The 21,765-nt window shown below is 38.0% G+C and overlaps 1 protein-coding gene across 3 annotated transcripts in view; it reads left to right on the plus strand.

Annotated features, from left to right (window-relative positions):
• The window catches only part of CDK19 (cyclin dependent kinase 19), a 130,571-nt gene that overhangs the window by 90,756 nt on the left and 18,050 nt on the right, over window positions 1–21,765 (plus strand). For all 3 annotated transcript variants that reach the window (XM_074819330.1, XM_074819332.1, XM_074819333.1), the window contains 5 exons: window positions 637–694; window positions 2,140–2,271; window positions 19,933–20,076; window positions 20,349–20,418; window positions 21,613–21,685. In XM_074819330.1, coding sequence (XP_074675431.1) covers window positions 637–694; window positions 2,140–2,271; window positions 19,933–20,076; window positions 20,349–20,418; window positions 21,613–21,685 — 477 coding nt within the window. The remainder of the gene's footprint in view (window positions 1–636; window positions 695–2,139; window positions 2,272–19,932; window positions 20,077–20,348; window positions 20,419–21,612; window positions 21,686–21,765) is intronic.

Consider the following 21,765-nt stretch of genomic DNA (forward strand, 5'->3'; position numbering starts at 1 on the left):
AGGTTTTGTTCTACTTGTAGAGCTGCTGTCTACACTGTCAAAAGCTTGTGGATGTATCTGTCTGTGTATACTCCTGTTTTAAGTGAGTTCTCATAGTGTGAAATCAACTTACTTTGTGGAAAAAAATGCTTTTGCCAATGTGATTTTTATCATCTGTATACTGAAAAGAAGCACAGCTCTAAAGATGTAGTTGCATGTGATGATAACAAAAGCAACTCTCATCTGTGCATTTTCATACCAAGATTTGGCATAATTTTCAATAAGTTATACTAGCAAAAGTAGTTCTTGGCAGATTATTGATGTGTAGCATAAATGTTAGCCTGGTATAAAATTTTCCTGTAAAAGAAAATCTCACCAATAAACATGATCATTCTGGTAAAAATGGAAATGCAAATTTAATTAAAGATTACATTTCTTACTGTGAAATGTCAGAGTACTTTAAAGTTTTTCTAACTGTGAAATTCATAACTAGGGATAAAAACTAAATGTCAGCAAAACATAAAGGTATGGTAATTTAAACCTGTAAGAGTGTTTATAGAAATGTTTTCATTATAAAATAAATATACATATTTTTATTATTCTTGAAGGTAATAATCAAAGGCTGGGTAACTAAATATTCTGCTTTTTGTTTTCCAGAAACCAGCAAACATTCTGGTAATGGGTGAAGGTCCTGAAAGAGGAAGAGTCAAAATAGGTAAACGTTTTGAGAAAATGTCATTGCACTGCTAAGGAATTACTTAAAAAATTACATCTTCAGTGTAAGATAGAAACAGATTTTCATTATCCTTTGAGTGTATGTATGCACAACATCTAGTTCAATTTTAAATCTCATTCACTGAGTTTACAAGCTTTAAGAGATTCCAAGCATTATTATGTAGATAGCACCAAGGCTATCTGGTAAGATAAAAGCGTCTGTAAGAAACAAAGTAATAAGCATATAGAAGAATGGCTATGGCTAGGGTTCTTTTGACTTATACTATGATTAGTTAGTATAATATTGTTACTTATAAATTGTATTTGTTCTTTATTATTTTTGTATAAATAACATCAAGGCATGTGTTTGTAGAGGTCCAAAGTTTTACTATACACAAGGCTATTTGGCATCAAGGTGGGAAACGCATGTAACTGTGATGGTCTTTATTCAAAATCTAATTACCTGTGCGGATCATAAGCCTTAGTCATGTGGATATAAACTTTTTTTTAAATAAAGCACGTGGCAATCATCACGAAAGAACTAATACACTAGAACTTCTTTTCATTAGCTTTTGCTATACTTGAAAACGTTCAGCTAACCATTTTTCATTCATATGCTTATATTAGTGTGGGTAACTGCAAGAAAGTTATACTTGACATTTCATAACTTTGGAAGCAGAAAGATTTAGGTGAAGTTGTGTAAAAGCTAAGTTTCAGACTTGAATTAAAATGTGTGGTTTTGAATATACACCCAAATTTTGTACTTTCCCGTCTAGCATTTCTTAATGTTACTTGCAAGGTTGTTCCTAGGGAGAATTTTTGAGTTATATAAAATGAATGTTTACATTTAAAATATACCTGTGTAGCAGTATACACTCACTGATTTCATTAATTTGCGGTTAAAAACTTTTTCCTGGTTCTGGAGTTTGTTCCTCCAAATCAAGTAGGAGGCATATTTTGAAAAATACTGCAAAACAATCCACACTGCTGTCATCTTGGTTTTGCACTTTGGGTAAATATATAAGCAGTCACAAGGGCTCGCAGTTTTGTAAACATATATAAAAATAGAAGAGAAAATGTATGTTAGAGACCTACTACTATTGACTTCAGTTAACCAGGTTTCTATTACAGTTCTATTTAAATTAACAGACATCTGTGTTATGTAAAGTTTTGCAATACCATGATGAAAACACTTAAAAGTGAAATGTCATCCTTCATAGTCTTATAAATGAAGTAAATGGAATTTAGCCTTAGATAAATTTGGCCCAGTGTTGTTATGAGTAACTTGTTGCTTTCTTAGAAACTGATTTGTAAGTTGTAATGGTTTTGAGCTTTTGTTGTAATTGCTTTTTGGCAATACTGTTAAATTCTGGTTTATATCTATTAAAATTTTAAATGTTCTTTTATTTTTTTTTTCCCACCTGCACACACACCCTCCCCCCCCAGCTGATATGGGTTTTGCAAGATTGTTCAACTCACCTTTGAAGCCATTGGCAGACTTGGATCCAGTTGTGGTGACATTCTGGTACAGAGCTCCAGAGCTGTTACTTGGAGCCAGACATTACACAAAGGCCATTGGTAAGTTCTGTGTAAGAAAGAGGTTGACCTGTAAGTTTTGTAAAGGAGGGTAGCCTTATAGTAGATATGATGATCAACTGACAACCTAGTTTTTTTCCAGAAGTAGCAGCAGATGATGTATGATCCAGTGCATAAAATGTTAATGCATATTGAAACTGAGGACTGTGCTTTTATTTTTCAATATGAATCACAGAATCACAGAATTGTCTAGGTTGGAAAAGACCTTGAAGATCATCCAGTCCAACCATCAACCCAACATTAACAGTTCCCAACTACACCATATCCCTCAGTGCTAAGTCAACCCTACTCTTAAACACCTCCAGGGATGGGGACTCCACCACCTCCCTGGGCAGCCCATTCCAACGCCTACAACCCATTCTGTAACCCTATCACTTATTACTTGGTTAAAGAGACTCATCCCCAGCTCCCTGCAACCTCCTTTCAGGTAGTTGTAGAGGGTGATGAGGTCTCCCCTCAGCCTCCTCTTCTTCAGACTAAACAACCCCAGTTCCCTCAGCTACTCCTCGTACGACATGTGCTCCATGAGTTAAGGTTAATGTTAGACATCTTAAATGTGTGTTTGTTTTTAAAATAAAAATATTCCTTGCATTGGTTTATATGATGATTTTCATACGGGCTCATGGGCCTCTGTGGTATTTCACCTGTAGTCAGTCTCCAGGTTAAAGTATATACCCTTAACCACCATCCTCAGACCCTGATGATCCAGCCAGTTTTTCCTGAAGCCCGGGGCCTGTGTTCTGCTACTTGCCTTCACTATTCCACTGTTTCATGGTTGTTACAGCCAAGGCTAACACTGATTATCATATCCCCAACTAGTTCTTCCTTCTTCCTGAGGAGCAGATCTGAAAGATAACACATGTAGTACCTGTATGAAGAAGTTTACCCCAATATCCCCCAGAAACCTCTGCAAGGTCCCTGAGGTGACCCTGTTTATGTCCTTTTTATTCTTCATGATGTGATGGAGTCTGTTCACCTCCTCCCCCAGCTCCTTTCACTGGTGACTCAGTGCCCCAACCAGAGTGTATCTCCTGCTGTGAGGCCAGTGTCACCCTGCAAACCGAGTCCTGGGTGGTAGCAGCCTCCCTCTGGAGTGCTGTCTCGGTTGAGGCTTCTGATTTCCCAGGGTATCTCCTCCAGTGGATGCTGGGGATGGAGCCTTGTAGTGCCCCCCACCATGATTGTGGCACAATCCCGTGTTGCCTGAGGCAGATCCTTAGGGCCTGCTTTGCACTTGCCACCACGCAAACTGGGATGCTAACTTCCAAAGTCTCTGTTTGCTGTACCCTGTACTGGGTGAAGACAGTTACTAGAAGTGTTTAATGAAGATACCAACAGCATTACCTTAAATGCCTGTAAATTAGATGCTTAAACTGACCTGACCATGTTGATTTTTTTGTGAAACATGGATGTGAGTGGACCAGATTACTGAGTGACCTACATGCATGGTACTGGGAAGTTACCTTAACTGACAGTTACCTATTTTTGATAGATAGCATATTGTTTGCAGATTTAGGTGAGTGATATATACTATTATCTTAGGATATCTCTTTGAAGAATTAATTAGTATAATGCCATTGTTTTTTTTAATTATATCATAAATTACCTGGTTCTTGCCCTCAGGGATCTGTGGTCTATACTAAAAAACAGACAAGGAGTCCCTGTGAAACTTTAGAGGATGCTGCTGCTTCAGAGAGACCTGGTTTTGCTAATAGTATATTATTTCTGAGGCTTTTATTTCTTGTATCAGACCCACACCAGTGAATCCCCAGGATGGGTGTGAATGGATCGTGTAGTACCTGGTGTGCAGTGTGAGTGACAAGAACACTCAAAATGGTTTGGGTAGCAAAGTAAAAATTATGGAAATGAAAACAAGGAAGGTTGCAGGTGAGATTTGTAGGCTGACTGAAGGATTAGAGGAGCATGTGACTGAAGAGAAAAGAATAAAGGTACCGGGAGGTGATCTGTGTGCAGCTTTAAGGGAAGGGGAAGAAGTGAGTAACAAAATGACAGCGGTGATGTTCATGCAGTTTATGAGTCCAGACTTGTGTTTTGCTTCTAGCATTATGTGCACTTAAAGAAAGGCAGTCTTAATGAGCTAAGCATGCTAGTGTTGAATGCTAATGTTTTTGGCAAAGGATGCAACTCTTAAAGCTCTTTCTTAAATCTCTGTGCAAGAAATATAATTTTAACGTCTCTTAACATTACATAATTCTCGGGAGCCTTAATGTATCACTTACATAATTTATGAGTTATTACTAAAAGATTCTCATTTAACTGCTCTTCAGTTGGAAATAATAATTTAAAAGAAAGGTGATTAGATATAGCAATTTATGAAAAAAGGAAATGGCAGGCTATTTGGTGTAGCTGCTTATTTTCCATAGCTATTTTCTTATGCCTTTTATATTATATAATTTTGTGTAATTAGTAAATACCAGTAAAATCAGGCTAAAATCAATGTCATGCCCACTTTAGTCTATTCTCTTCCAGTTTTGTCATTGTGAGAAATATTTTTGTTTGAATTTACTAGGAATGCATTATCATTAGTTCTCTACTGCAACACTGAACATTGGACAACAGTTGTTACATAATTCAGATGTTTGCTTAGGCTTTTACTGGCTTAGTCTTAATTTTGTTTTATTTTAAATATATTTTCTGTATTCGGTATCTAGTACTCTCTTCCTTATCTTAGCTTCACATACAGTGCTAATTGTTAGCAGTGTATTCATAATATCCTGGACGCTGTCTACTATAGTGTCCAATTTGGTTTTGTTCCTGTAATAAAGCCCTTAGGTATGCTTGCTTGCATGTAAATAATTCTCATACATGATCAAAGAATGAAATTGGAATCTTGTCTTTTGTCTCACTGTTTTTGACTTCTGTCTCATACAGGATTTTTGTCTTTGTTTTCTGGACCTGATCTTAGCTACGTTTTGTGGGTTTAACTTTGGGGAAAAATTGGACTAAATACAGTCTGTTTAGAAAGAACTATGTATTACACAAAATTATATAAGCATATTCATTATTTTAAAGGTAGTTTTTCAGTGACATTTTTCCCTTTATTTATTTTGTTCCTTCATAGTAATGAAATATTCTACTTTTCATTTATTTGCTTGCAGAACAAGTAGTTGTTCATCATGCATATAACATCGTGTTTTAAGGAGATACAGGAGTCAGGAAAATACTGAAAAACAGAACTAACTTTTGCTTTCTGCATGTTGAAAGGATAGTAAAAAGCCTATGTTAGGGTTTCATGGGGAATAATATTTAGTTTCCTGAACTGTGAAAGTTTATAATCTAAGCCCTACTTGTTAATAAAGTTTCTTATATAATCTGCTACCATAGTTACAAGTAACTAATTTACCAGATGAATACAAATTGGGAAAAAGTTGTTGTAGAAGCCAAAGGTCCCTTTCTGTTCAGTTACCACAATATAAATCTGTACTAAATTTATTGTAGGCTGTGGAAGTTGGTCTGCATTTCCAGCACGATAATTTAAAAGTAGAATCTGTGACCATGTGTTCATCAGATCCTAATACTCTATCTAGCAAAGAAGTAAAATTTGCAAATAAAAGTAACTTAAACAAGCTTCAGGTGAAACCAAGTATCCATGAAAATGTAAAACGCTTGCCATCATGGAAACATTAATAAAATTACTGAACTTTTAGAAAGTCTCCAGCACAACAGAAAATGCCTTTATACTCAAAATACTAAAAAAACAGGGTTGAAGTAAGTGACAAGGCACAGTGCTCCCTTCATTGATGGGCAAAGACTTCTGCGCTATAATCTTAGGAAAGTAAAGGAAATGATTGTGGCAAAATGAAGGAAAAGGTAAGCTGGCTTTCAGGTTGGAAGGAGACATTAATCAGGTTTTTTGTTCACTCTGGGAACATCAAAATAGAAAATAATACTTCAGTAAGTAAAGTAAGTAGTAAGAACTCTTTTTCATCATAGGTTTTTAAGAAAGCGTGTGACAGTCTCTACTATGATTCATTTTGGGGTATCTTATAGCATAATATTAAGGATATAGCATAATTAAGACTCGTTTTTTATCAAGTTGCAGCTTGTATAGTTAGCAGTGCTATTGAACAAGAACATTACCTCTCTTTACCACTTGCCTTAATTAAAGAAATAGTATATTTGATAAATGGCATCAGATGGCTTATAGTATTTTAGATAGTTTAGATTTTGTTGACAGAAGAGTTCTTTCTTTAGAGTGATCATTGAACTGCACCAAAAAAGGATGGAATTATTTATTGTGAAAAAATAAATCCGAAAGTCCAAGAGATCTGTGTTGCTTAGTTACCTTTCCTCACTTCTCTAGAGTAGAAGTCAGCAGGAATGTCAGAAATGGCTGTGTGGCAACTGGATTTACCAGCCCAAATAAGCCTTCAGGTATAGAGAAACTGTAATTCAAAGTTTGGGCAGTGCACTGTCACCTCATTCTATTTCCAGACTATCATATGGTTATGGAAGCTGAAAATGTGTGAAAGGTATAAGCAGATATCCAAATGCCTTTGAAAGCAAATGTCACAGGAAAATATTAGGTGTATCAGAGGGAATGAATTTATAATAAATGTTGGGATCTGTCAGTTTCAACAACTCCATTTGACTTCATGCAGGAAAAAAGGAGAGGGAAATATCTGGGGTGTATTATGTAGGATTTAGGATAGAAATATGTGCATATGTGTTCCATATTGCCTATGCAGCGAGTCCCACACGTTCCGAGTGCATCAGATGTCCTTACTGTGTGTGCACAGATTGTTGGCACGCTGGCCGGGCTGTGGGGCCTCTGGAAATCTTGGATCACTGCCTGAAACTCTTCTGGTCTCTTGTTCTGGGAGGGCTGGGGGGAAGAAGATAAAATAAAATATAAGACCTATCTGGAAAATCTGGTAAACCAGAAATTACAAATGGGGCCAACCAGAAGACTGAAAAGTCTTGAGGAAGAATGTACAGGGGAGGCTCCCACCTGTGATGTGGGGAGCCAGGGGAGTATGGGGACTGCTTTTAAACATCCATGAGAAATAATTAACAAGAGCAAATCTATAGTCAGTCAGCTTCTGTTTGCTGAATAGGGATCCACATTTGTATTTGTGAAGGGTTGTGATTTAGGGGGAAGGGGTTGTGGAAAAACTAGAAAAGTAGAGAAGTTTGGAAAAATACTCATTTATGTGCTCTGAAAAGAAAAACTCAGGCTACACCAGGAAGGGAGCCTTGTTCGTGCCCTGGGCAATGTTACATGATATGGGAAGTAATTGGATTCAGATGATATTTTGTGGTAAACTTGTTTTGGCATGTGGTAAACTTTCTTCATTTTGATTATCACAGTTGTTCTCATGCGTTTTCTGAGAGGCAAAATATTTTAATACCAAAGATTAATTGTTGTTTTCTTATCTAGTTATTGCAGGTGCTGGATGATTTACTGCTGTTTTTCCTCTTGCTTGACAGTGATTTCTAAGATACTATACATGTTTTGGTGGTTTTTTTTTCCAAAGCAGAAACATTTGCTATGCTCCACAAACTTATCACTGCAATCACCTAAGAAATGTAAAGTTTTATAATGTATTACTAGGTCACTTAAACAGAACATTTTAAATCTACATTAGTTAGTATTTTGGGAAACTTGAGATGCTGACGGTAACTCGAGGAATATCATCCACAGGATTGTTATACACTTTAAAACATTAACTGTTTTGAGATCTAGCATACTAGTTCCTGACTTCTAGCTGCTTTATTCTTGCTTCTCAGATATGCTGATGTCTGGATATTAGCTGGTAAAGCTGGTGGTCATTGTCAACTCTGAAGAGTTTGAGAGGTGTGAGTGTGTACTAGTTTAATAGTCAGGAGAATGAGAACAGTGCAGTGAGTCAGACCTGTCTCTGCTATTTTAAAACCAATGGAGGTACTCTAATGTGGGACAGACAGTAAAGTTTTATCTCTTAGAACAGTAAGATGGGTCTCAGGAGACTTGGATTTAAATACTGATTCAGTCCCAAGTGTTATATGTAGTTTACATCATGTCATTTAATCCATCCTATGTGTTTCATTATCTATAAAGTAGGGATGTTACTTAATGGTATTGTCCTGAAAATAAAATCAGTTAATAATAATAGGGAGCTTCAGTACAAGTATGTTATCAATTATTTTGCTTAACTCAGTGAATAGGTTAATTTGTCTGAGAACCTGGGATGTCACTTAGTATCTCAGCTTGAGAAATTTACACATTCTGGACATTAAAAAAGAAAAGGAACACAAAACCACAGAATCTTCAGTCACAACTAGTATCTGCTAATTGCCTTGATTTAAATTGCTCTGTAAATTAACCTGTAAGTTTCCACTCGTGATCACCCAATACTTTTTCGTACATTCGTGATTCTCTCCTCTTGCAAAACATATGAAGGAAAAAAACAGGTGCTTTTGCCTTTTTATTCAATATGACTTAACTGTACATGGATTATTTTAGAGCAGGAAAAATAACATTAAAATACTCAGAAGGCAGAATATCCTTTATAGTAATAATATCCTTTATAGCTTTGTGATTAAAACCCACTTTGAACAAGAAGTACCTTCAAAAATCTGTCTATGCATAGCCCCATGTACATGAAAAATCATCAATGATTTGTGGGTCAAAAAACACTCCCTGCCAGTAGTAGTATCAGTACCATGTCTTTTTCCTTCTAATTATTTTTCCCTTGGAGTATCAGTTTCACGTTTTTCCCAACTGTTAATAACTATAGGGCCTCTTACATGAACAAGCTTTTCCTTCCCTAGTATCTCACTGACTTTGCCCTTTACCAGGCAGATGAACTTTGTGGCAGCAGGATTGAATCTCTGACCTCCCTGAGCAACCTACGTTGTGAGCTCAGTTTAAATAAAAGATTTAGGGGAGTAAGGCGGGAGTTGTTCTTGCAACGTCTGTCATAGCCCGGAGCAAGTAATGGATCCTAATGTGGAAATGGAACATGCATGGTGACATGAGAAAGCAAGACACAGCATTTGGAGGTTAGGAGATGCATATTTCCCACTTCCTCTTCATACTCAATTCCATTCTGTACCTGTCAGTTGGGATATATTGTGATTCTTTGTGATATATTGGAAATACATTGTTCCTCTTATACATGAGCAGATGAATGGTTTGGTGCAGAGTTAAACTTGCATCTTAGAGATGTTTGATTTGACTTTATTTTTTTTAAGGCTTTGTTTATGCAGCAATGGGCTAAAAGCTTTTCTTGAATGAAACATGAGGTCGCCATTTAATGATCCAAAAGGTGATCGGTTATAAAACCTGGTTCCATAAATGCTTTACCCTAGCTAACTAGTGCAGCAATGAAGACTCTTAGTGTGCTCCGTTTACTACCATATCTAAAATGTTCACTCACAAAAGTTGGTTTTGGTTGAAAACAAAGTACTTACTATCATAACAAGGTGCATATTTCTGGTGCAGAGGAATTTTTTTAGCTAATCCATCATTTTGATCTTCAGGCACAATTATTTCAGCAATATCAACTGAAGCTTTCAACACTACAGCACTGATTCAGTAGAATAACTTGTTCTCAAGACAGGTGGGATTGCTTCATAAGTAGACTTCTTGGCAGTAGCTGTGACTGACAGCAGAATTACATTTCACAGCAGGTTTTTTTGTTGCCTATCCAGTAGATTTGCTTATAATTATGTAGGAGCTATTCTCAGTGCCTTATTAGAAATAGTTGTAAGGCTGAACCCCTTAGTAACAGAAACATTAAGATATTGTAAAGCACTCTGTTTAGAAGGACCAATAAGCCTCTCTGTGCTAAGTCGCAAGATTTCTTCATGTGCATTCCTCTCTGTTGACTGAAATAAGGTAGACATCAAAAGTTTTAATAACTCCCAGAAAAGACTGTCATGGCTTTTGAATTGGAACAGGCCAGGAAAGTACTCTTCACACATGTTTCTTGTTATAACTTAATCTACCACATAGCGGGCCTTTTGCTCACGCTATGTTAGCTCAGAAGGTGTTGACATATTGGACCTAGTAAAAAGTTGTAATAGTTAATGACACAAGCCAAGTGAGAGCACACAACAGATTATAAACTTGTTGTCCCTCCTCATTTAGCATGGAGTTAACCTCCAAAGAGCTCCATTGTGTACAGAAAAGCTTTTTTGTTAGAAAATTCTGCATTTAATTAGGAAAAAAAGTGTATTTCCCTTTCAGAGAATTTGTACCACTCACTTCTCATTTGCTACAGTTCAGAAGAGCACAGAAAATGGCAACAATTCTCTAATATGCCATGCTATTTGTACAACATAGATTATATGATATTATTGTGCACATACCTGCAGTGATGGAATAAGATGGGAGAAAAAATGGAGGAGGAGGGGGAAAATTATTGATAAAGCACCATAATTAGTAATCGGGAGTTCCTGGCTTTCCAGTCCTGTGATCGGATGATACTGTCAGTCATTTTTTTTATATGATAAAGTGAAAATGTAAAGCTGTGGATGTTCCCTGAAAAGCTGTGTAAATACTATTTCACCAAGCAGAGGCGTGTCTTGCCTGTTCTTAATTCTTTCATCATTACAGGAGGAAATGGTAACAATTTCTGTATTAGACCTGCCTAATACTTTGCAGTATAAAAGAGACTTGTGACCTTTGCAATGAGAAGCTTTCATACTTCCTCTACTTGCTGCAGTTGTTTTATATTTGGTAGGGGAAGTAGCCCTGAGGCTACAACGCTGCCTTTTGTGTCACCCATTACATTTCTTGTGCTTTTGATGAGTTGTCACTGAAAGAACATTTTTCTTTTTACTTTTGTTTCCGTGAAAAGCTTTGCAGCTTGCCAGACTACCTCTTGGACCCTCTGAGATATAAGCACTGCTGTTGCTGGAAGAAAAGTAGCAGTACGTTCTTTACTACATCTTGGATATATTGAAGTTGACATAAAAATAATAGCCCTGTGCCATCTCTTGACGCATATGAAGGTTTAGGATTAGGGAAAAAAAGAGGCTGTGACACACTTTCCTTGCCAGAACTCAGCGCTTGTCCCAGTGACCTAATTCCCTGCCCTGAAGTGACATCACCTGAGGCTGGAGCCCACCCCAGTTTCTGGAAGAACAACTTAGAGAAGAAAGAAGATGGAACCATCACTCTATTCTGTATTCATGCACCTATCAGTCTATTCTGTCTCTCAAGGATGTTAGCCTGCTCTACTGATAGCTAATGTAGTTGATCTGTATAAAGTAGTAGTCTTGGAGACACAACTGAAGAGTTGAAGAATTGCTGATGAGAATGTGGTATATAGGATTTGGGGAGGCAAGGGGGAGTATTTGGGAAGACAGGCACTGAAAATCCTTACAAAAATGGTAGAATCATAGAATCATAGAATGGTTTGGTTTGGAATGGACCTTAAAGGTCATCTAGTTCTTACCCTCCTGCCAGGGACACCTTCCGCTAGGGCAGTTGCTCAAAGCCCCATCCAAGCTGGCCTTGAACACTGCCAGGGAGGGGGCATCCACAATCTCTCTGGGCAACCTGTTCCAGTGTCTCACCACTCTCACAGTAAAGAATGTCTTCCTAACATCTGGTCTAAGTCTGCTCTCTTTCAGTTTAAAGCCATTACCCCTTGTCCTATCACTACATGCCCTTATAAAAAGTCCCTCCCCATCTTCCTTGTAGGCCCCCTCTAAGTACTGGAAGGCTGCTATAAGGCCTTCCTGGAGCCTTCTTCAGGCTGAACAACCCCGACACTCTCAGCCTGTCCTCATAAGAGAGGTGCTTCAGCTCCCTGATCATCTTTGTGGCCCTTCTCTGGACTCACTCCAACTGGTCCATGTCCTTCTTGTGTTGGGGGCCCCAGAGCTGGACACAGGACTTCAGGTGAGGTCTCATGAGAGTGGAGTAGAGGGGAAGAATCACCTCCCTTGACCTTCTCTTGATGCAGCCCAGGATACAGTTGGCTTTCTGGGCTGCGAGCGCACATTGCTGGCTCATACTCAGTTTTCCATCCACTACTACTCCCGAGTCTTTCTCTGCAGGGCTGCTCTCAATCCACTCATTGCCCAGCCTGTATTTGTGTTTGGGACTGCCCTGACCCATGTGCAGGACCTTGCACTTGGTCTTGTTCAACTTCATGAGGTTTGCATGGGCCCACCTCTCCAGCCTGTCAAGGTCCCTCTGGATGGCATCTCCCTTCCCTCCAGCGTGTCAAGAGCACCACACAGCTTGGTGTCATCAGCAGACTTGCTGAGGGTGCACTCAATCCCACGTCCATGTCGCCGACAAAGATGTTACACAGCTCCGGTCCCAACACCAACCCCTGAGGAACGTCACTTGTCACTGCTCTCCACTTGGACATTGAGATGTTGACTGTAACTCTGAGTGCAACCATTGCTTATCCACTGAGTGGTCCATCTATCAAATCCATGTCTCTCCAACTTAGAGACAAGGATGTTGTACAGGACAGTGTCAAATGCTTTACACAAGTCCAGGTAGATGATGTCAGTTACTCTTCCCTTGTCCACCAGTGCTGTAACCCTGTCATAGAAGTCTACTAGATTTGTCAGGCATGATTTGCCCTTAGTGAAGTCATGCTGGCTGTCACCAATCACCTCCTTATTTTCCATGTCCCCTAGTATAGTTTCCAGGAGGATCCACTTCATGATCTTGCCAGGCACAGAGGTGAGACTGACTGGCCTGTAGTTCCCTGGATCATCTTTATTTTGTTTTTTAAAAATGGGGGTCATATTTCCTCTTTTCCAGTCAATGGGAACTTCAGCAGACTCCCACAGCTTCTCAAATATGATGGATAGTGGCTTGGCCACTTCATCTGCCAGTTCTGTCAGGACACACAGATGCATCTCATCAGGTCCCATGGACTTGTGCACCATCAGGTTCCTTAGATGGTCTTGAACCTGACCTTCTCCTACACTGGGTGGTTCTTCATTATCCCAGTCCCCACCTTTACCTTTTGTGACTTGGGCGGTGTGGCTGGAGCCCTCACTGGTGAAGACTGAGGCAAAGAAGTCTTTGAGTACCCAGCCTTCTCCATGTCCCAGGTCACCAGGTCTCCTATTTCCTTCTGCAGAGGGCCTACATTTTCCCTAATCTTCCTTTTATCACCAATGTACCTATAGAAGCTTTTCTTGTTCCCCTTGACATCCCAGGCCAGATTTAATTCTATCAGGGCTTTAACTTTCCTAAGCTGATCCCTGGCTGCTCAGACAGTTTCTCTGTATTTCTCCCAGGCTATGTGTCCTTGCTTCCACTTGCTGTAGGCTTCCTTTTTGTGTTTGAGCTTGTCCAGAGCTCCCTGTTCATCCATGCAGGACTCCTGGCGTTTTTACCTGACTTCCTTTTTGTTGGTAAAAGTTTGTAATGTTGTTAAAAGTTTAATTCTCAAGCTACTAATGTTGGTAAGAGTTTAATTCTTGTGCTCTGTGGTACAATTTGTGGTAAGATTGCATTTTCCTTGCCTTGAGGATTTATGTCATCTTCAGTGCATAGGCTACACAAGGAAAACACAAGGTTGCATATAGAACCATAAACCTGGAATTTCCAAATTTTTGGATCTGAAGTTCTGTAAATGAAAGATTTAAGGTCTTTAACAGGGTTTCTTTATTTGCAACCATACTCTTGCTGCATTAGAGGACAACTTAGGGCCTCTGATCCTATTGCCATTCCCCATATTAAATCTGTGGTAGCTGTGTTGTCAAGCTTACCACAGTAATTTAAGTGTAATGTTGCAAGCTAAATGATGTGTCTAATGTATAACAGAAGTCTGAAATCATATGATCCAGGATCTTCATTTAATGCTGATATATTGAGGAATAGAAATTTAAGTGAGAAAATAAATATTTTGACAATCTAAAATAACTCTGGAGAGAATGAAGAAATCCTGGCACACTGAAGCCCTATAGAAAATGATAGTTGATTTTGGTGAACTCACAATTTGAGTCAAGATGCTTCAAAATTTTTAAGGTGTAATAATTGAAATGTAATTAAATTCTTAGTACAAACATGAGAAAAGGGCAGCTTAGTTTAAAAGGCTAGGATGGAGGCATACAAGTAAAAAAAAGTGTGAGGTTAGTAGATTTCATGACTGATTTGAATTAATATGGTTTTGCCTTTAGAAGTTTTGAATTATCTTGACTCTACATCATGGCACAGATTATGTGCTCCGAAATAAAACATCACTCTTAAATGCATGGTTGGCTGTGAGTATCCTTCAGATTACTGAGTGGTATTTTTTCTGTCTGCAGAACATTCAGCTTTGTGGCTTTACAGTATAAACTTCTTCAGTCAAGTTATGTTGAGATGCTGTTTGTTAAAGATCGGTAAACATTGCTTAGCTTACCAATGAGTGAGCAAATTTCTGACCCTTAGCCCACTGACACCATTTTTTGCTTCCCCTTGAAAAACCTGTCACATGTAAATGTTTGACCCCATTCTCAGTTCTTCATAGAAAGTGTCAAATTTAAAAGGCTAGTAACCACTTCTACCTTGACCTTCTGTTTTGCTGACTAAAGTTTAAATGAAGTGTATAAACACTGAAACCTTAATGTACAAAAGGGAGGACCTTTCCCTTGTGTCTGTGTGTGATAGCAACAGGTATGTTCTTGTCACCTTATTGGACCGAAGAAATGAGAAATTTCCCTTTAAAGATGTATTATAATTTTAAATCTAATTTCTGGGTATTTAAATCCAATTTAAAAATTAATAAACTTTTTCTATCATATCTCTATGCTCATAAGTCACTGTGTGTAAAGATTCCAGGTAAGGTTAGAATCTGCTGCTGTGCTCAGCATAGGAGAGGCAAGATTTTCTTATAAAGAGGTTATACTTTTTCATTAGACAAATTGATGTTTATTTGAAAAATTCAGACAAGTGTTTGCTTGCGCAGCCACCTTTTGGGTTTCGAGTATGTTGGTGTTTTTGTTGTCCTTGCCTTCATTTGCTCAGGGGAGATTTAGATTGGATATTAGGAAAAATTTCTTTACTGAAAGGATTTTCGAGCATTGGAACAGGCTGCCCAGGGAAGTGATTGAGACTCCATCCCACGTGCAGAAGTGGTGCTTAAGGACATGATTTAGTGGTGGACTTGGTAGTTTTAGGTTAATGGTTAGACTCAGTGATCTTAAAGGTCTTTTCCAAGCTAAATGATTCTATGATTACATGATTTGAAAGATTTGGTGACTCTTGCATAAATGTTCTAGTGCTCTATAGGTGACCTAGGCTGCCTTGTTTGGGCTAGGGCTGTCCTAACTGGCTTTTCATTACCCTGGTTGTTGCTATAGCCCTTGGTGGATGTAGAGAAGCTGTATTCTGGCATCCATCCACTGTTTGCTTCCTTTACCAGCATTCAGACCTATCCTAGAGTCTAGACCTTGTGTTCAAACCCAGCCAAAAAAAAAAAAAAAAAAAAAAGCAGGTTGGAGCTGCTAGACCAAACTCACTAATGATGAATTCCACAAATCAACTGCAGCTAAATACACGTTTTCCCATTCTTAATTTACTTTAACAGAATTTTACTAAAGAATTATATGAGACTGAGAGCTTGTTTATGTGTTTCTTTTCTTGGATATAGTCACAAAGCATAAAGTATTTCATCATGGACTCTGTCCTGTGTTCAGTGAAACATTGTAGTTAATATGCATGGAAAAAGATGTTGCATTTTGAGAATCAAGGCTATTGCTCAATAAATTGTCCTACTGTCTTAAATTGCCATGATATTCAAGAATGTTTCCAAAATATTGGGACAAATACAGAGATGAGATTATTGTGCCATAGAAAAGAAAGAATACATGAGCATTTGTCTGCTTAATCAGCCCTATCATTAAAACAGCTTTATCAGCATCCTTTTGTACTTGCTCCTTGGCTACAGCGTTAAAGTAGAGCGGGACACGCAGGATTTTCTCAGCTTTAGTAGCTGACCTATAAAGCTGTTAGAGTCACAGGTTTTAAAACTGGGACATGGGCAGCCATACAGATATTCTAATAATCTGTGCACCCAGACATACATATGGAAAGTCTGTTTATCAACCACAAGTGACCATCTTTAAAAGGCTATTTTTTCCTTTTGTAAACTTATTATGTAGTACTTGAGAAGTACTGTTACAGTGGAAGGATATGTCACTGGTGAATAGGTTTGAATGGGACCTGAGCATGCTGTTCAGTGAGGAGTCTAGGGAAAGGATTACGCTGCAAAGGCATTCACTCCCCCCCTCTTTCCAAAGCCAGGGAGCAAAACTGGTTTGCATTCAGGTTCAGTGTAAATTTGGGGAAAGTGGGGAATCTGGAAGTCTTGGAGAGCAAAGTAAAACAAACAATAACAAACAAAACCCCCACAAACAAAACCAAAACCAACAAACAAAAAGTCCAAACAAAAAACAAACACAAACAAACAAACCCACAACCAAACCAAAAACCTCAAACTAAAAATCTTTTACCACGGATCAGTCCTGAAACCTAATGATAGTAAAAGAAAGCATAGGAAATTGAGCCATCCTTATAGGAATGGTTGTATTACTCCAGTATATTTAAGATCTTCCCGTGACATCAGATAGAAAACATTTAGTATCCAATACAACCTTTTAGGGCCTATGTGGCCCTGTTTCCAGTGGTTCTGGTACATAACAAGTTAAAATGGGTACTGTCTGTATCCAAGCACCTCTTATTTTTGGCAGTTGCATTTAAACAGAAATTTTATTTATAATGAAATTGTTATACAGCATTTTAAGAAGTTCTTCTTGTGCTAGAGGCAGATGTGCACTAGATTAATAATGCAGTGTAGTTGAAAAATACTGTTTATGTGTTTTCAGCTTTGCCCCTGTAAATGCCCACTTCTGAGGGGTAGTACCTCCTATTTGAAATAGATGTAATAATCATTAATCTTTTTTAGGGACCACAAACTGAAAACATATGAAATGGCACTGGATAGGGAATTTGCTAATTATTGACACATTTTTCCATAGTTAGCGCTGAAATTTGTATTTGCTTGACTAATATGAACAATGTAGGAGACAAGTACCTATTAGGACAGCTTGTATTGATGAAGCTTTTAAACTTGCCATAATGTAACAAGGTGTTCCTGCTACAAAAATGCTATATGTGGTAAATAATTACTGTAAATTATTAATGTTATTTAAAAAAAAGGGACTAGCCAAACTTGACAGAAAATCATTAACTGTGAGAATGGTTTCAATATGTGCCAAGGATGTGTTCAAGATCAGGTTACATAAAAGATTCACGAAAGGAAGACCCTGACCTGCTTATGCTGCATGGCTATAAGGCCTTTTCCAGCTGTTTAATCTTCACTTGCGGAAATGAAAGCTTCAGGTTTTCTGTACTAAATATTTTGGGTTACTTTATATTAGTTCTTTGAAGCTGAAGAGTATCTGGCAAGAGACCCAAAGGGTTGAACCCCAGCACAATGGACTACCAGAGACTGTAATGACTGATCAGAGCTGAAGTATTCTCATGCTTGACTTGTTCAGTAATGCCATCCCATAGGAAATACAGCACCAGCTTGGGAGTTACCAGTGTTTATTCAGATGTAACTTCAGTTGGTACAATGTCTGTCCTCTGAATTTTCAAAGGGTTTAGAATGTGCTCTTTGTGTTAATCCTGGAGTCAGGAAGTATGAATGTGTTGCTACAGTGGCTCTGCTCTCACACAGTTCAGCTGATGAAGGAGAAACAGAATTTTGAAGTTTGCTATGTCACATCAGGGAGATTTTCAGTTCAGCTTTGCTGTCAGCAAGAATACTAGATTCTTTTTTTTCTTCAAAAGGAAAAGGTCAGTCTGGATAGAGCAGTAATTAATAGAACAATGAGCAGTGGCCCAGCCTCTCACACACTGTGTGATGGACAGTGAGCACTGCAGAAAACCATGAAAACCAAGAGGGCTGCAGCTTCTTTGGCCACTAGATAGACAGTCTCCAAAAGGATTTGCTATCTAGCATGAAAATGAGTGAATAGATACTGTTAAATGAAGATGCTGTTCTTCAAATAGTAATTTGCATTCTGGAGTAGATAATTTATGCCTACTAACCAGGCAGGAGTTGTGATTAATATGCTGTATTAGCTGCTTGAACGAATAAAATGTCAAGAGCTAAAGATCTTGTTTTCATGCAGATAAGGCTAATAAGAAAATGAAAGAGAGATAAAACCTTAAGAAAGTGATGTAATGCACAGAGCGAGTTATACCCTGTTGAAACTGTAAAGTCTGAATGAAATGTTATCAGACTTTACTGTAAAGGAAGGTAGGGAGGAAGGCTGATAAATTGGGACACCCCAAGCTCCACTCCTCTAACACGGTGGAAATGGAACTGATGGGTTTTTGCAAAGAGAGTGTGATGGCTCTTTTTTCATTCCCTACATAGAGAGCAGTGTTTTTTGATTCAGGAGGCCATGTGTGTCTTGGGTGGCATGAGCCAAACACCACCACTGACAACAGGTGGGGTTTTGAGTCTCAAATTAGTTGCAACAAACAAGAGACTTCTCTTGGTGTTCTCTTTAGTCTGAATCTAATAAACCAAACTCCAAGTAGGTAATTTTTTAGCTCTTAGACCTATAAGTTAATGGTAAATTGTTTCTATGTTTATACTATTAAATTTGATTTAAAAAAAAAAGGTTTCCCAAATTCATCTAGTTTAACCTCAACTACTAAGCAAGTCTCCAGACTCTTGTGTCCAGCAATCTCTGTTCATTATCATCTGATCTCAGCATCTTTTTCCAGAGTTATATCCGAGACACACATTTGTCAACGTAGCAAATTCAGTTCTTTTCTGCTAGTAACCTTCTTCTCACTGACAAATTCACACTTTCATTTTAAGATGCATAATAAAGCATTTGGGTTATACAGAACACTAAGATCAGAGATGATAATAGTAACTAGGACAAATACATGTAATCTAGAAATTTCTTCTCCTGTAAATGAAACTAATATTATTGTCCACAATAGATTTAATTTTGAAAATCATATTAATGAGAAATTTTTTAAATAGAGGTTGTTATTTTCTTTCATTAAAGCATCAGTATATCATGCTGTTGTTCTCTGTATGTACATGAGGTGTAGATGAGACAGTTCCAGTATTGTTCCAATGGGAGTCAGTTATCAAGTAGGATTTTTTTTTTAATTAAAGTTTGGTAATCACTCTTCTACTCTTGATTAAAATTAGGATCTTGTTTCTCCATTTTAACTAGCTTGCACTATTTGGCTAAACATATGAGTCATTAGTCTTTACCTTCTTAGTACATATTTGGTTATCAATTTTCTGTTTGGAATTGTTCTGAAATATGTGATAGAACTTTTATTTCAATCTTTATGGGGGATTCGTGTTTTGGTTTTGATGGTCAGTTGAATGCCCTTTAAGCTATGTTGTTAGCAAATATTGTGTAGGTTTCTGCCGTAACTGTGAATGCGTTAAGTGCTGGACTTGAAACAGAATTTGGAGACTGTAAAAATAATGCATTAATATAATACATAAAAAAGGGTAAAATCTGGAGATACAGGTTTTTTCAATCAGAATTAAAGTACTGTATGAATTATACTGTGAGGCATTTTATCTTACTGTGGTTATACAGGTTGTTGAGAAATTGTGCAGAAACAAAAAACAGAGTGATGAACTGCAGTAAATTTGCATGAAATATCTCCTTCTTTCTTAGATATTTGGGCAATTGGCTGCATATTTGCTGAACTATTGACTTCAGAACCTATATTTCACTGTCGTCAGGAGGACATCAAAACAAGTAATCCTTTTCATCATGATCAGCTAGATCGCATTTTCAGTGTCATGGGATTCCCTGCAGGTAATTTATTTTCATTAAAGCATCAGACATAATGCTGCTGAGTTGATTTTTTTTATTTTTTTTTTTCCCCCCTAGAGGAAATGACTAGTTGTTTGTAGAGTTACGAAGAAGCTGTCAGTTTGATGGATTTGGAAATGCTGACAATTATGGGATAATAGCACTGGCCAACAAACAGGAAGTCAAACAACTGCTGTAATTATTTATTCTCATGTATTACTTAACCTACACTTTCAGAATTGTAAATGCTTCTCTTTTTTCCCCCCCCACCAAAGATAAAGATTGGGAAGACATAAGGAAGATGCCAGAATACCCAACTCTTCAGAAAGATTTTAGGAGAACAACGTAAGTGATGATAACGCAACAACAGTACAGTGAATGTAGCAGATAGGCAGAAATTGGCTCCCATCCTCTGACTTTTTGGGGAGGGGATTCTGGAGTGTTTGGGTTTTAATGCTGTCACAGCTGTCCTGTTTGAATTGGCTGTTTTGCTTAAATGGTGGTCTCTCCCTCAGCTGCTTGCTAAAAGCATCAACTGAGTGGCCTCCTCTATTTTTAAGGGGTTGTCATAAGTGCCATTTAATCTGTGGCAGGCACAGACAAATGAGCTTCCTTAAACCAATTGTATTAGCTGTTCAAGATAACTTCATTCATTTTGTGTGAGAAAGAACAGGGAAACACCTCCCTGGTCCTTTTGACCAGCAGATATGTGGAGACAGTTGAAGTAGTGGACGGAAATTTCTGTGGAAGGTAACGTGTTCAGTAGGTTGTGATGCAAAGCCTATCTGGGATCTGAGAATTTTCCACTTTTAGTGTCCTGGTGCTTTGGCTAAATTAGTCAAGTGGTGGTGATAGATCAGAGGGTGTGAGGAGCAGCACAGACTCTGTTGTAAGGTAGAGGACATGGATGCAGGAGTTTTGGATTCTGTTTCCAGCCCGGCTGTGGATTCATTATGCTGGCTTTAGACAAGATATGAAGCTTATCTGTGCATGAAGCTACTTTCTTTTGAAAATGGCTGTAGATAACCTCTGGATTTGTAGATTAAAGGCAAGGCACAGGTCATACATATTTGGGGCATTTTTGAGCTTTGAAACTATAGGACTGTGTATGGTTTGCTGCAGGTTGGGGTCAAGGAGACAAAATGGTAAACTAACCACGCTGCCAAACTGCAGCTGGAAACAGTTTAATAGCTTAGCTGTTTTGCTGTACACTTCCTGTGGCAGAGTGCTACAGAAAACTAGAGTATGAACTTGGAATTTCTCTGTCATATGCTCATGTCAACAGGTTATCCATACCCTATAAACGTTGCATGTTCCATGGAAATAATCTGTACACAGTTGATACTCTCCTGTTAGTGAAAAGCTCACTTCATGTGTACAACTGCTAGATAAATATCTGACATGTTTTCTGATAGCACTTGTTTCTACAGTTTTCTTATTAAGGGTTGGTAAATGTTTTTGTGATCACTTGCTATAGCTCCATATTTTTAATGCTGTATTATTTCAGAAATGTTTTTGTTTAACTGTGTTATTTTTCAGATATGCCAATAGTAGCCTCATAAAATACATGGAGAAACACAAAGTCAAGCCTGACAGCAAAGTTTTTCTTTTGGTAGGTATAACTTGAAAATCACTGTGATGATAGGAATGAAATGCTTTTCTAATGGTAATATCTGTGTCTGTTCTTCTATC

This window comes from Strix aluco, chromosome 3 (genome assembly GCF_031877795.1).
Source record: "Strix aluco isolate bStrAlu1 chromosome 3, bStrAlu1.hap1, whole genome shotgun sequence".
Classification (NCBI taxonomy): Eukaryota; Metazoa; Chordata; class Aves; order Strigiformes; family Strigidae; genus Strix; species Strix aluco.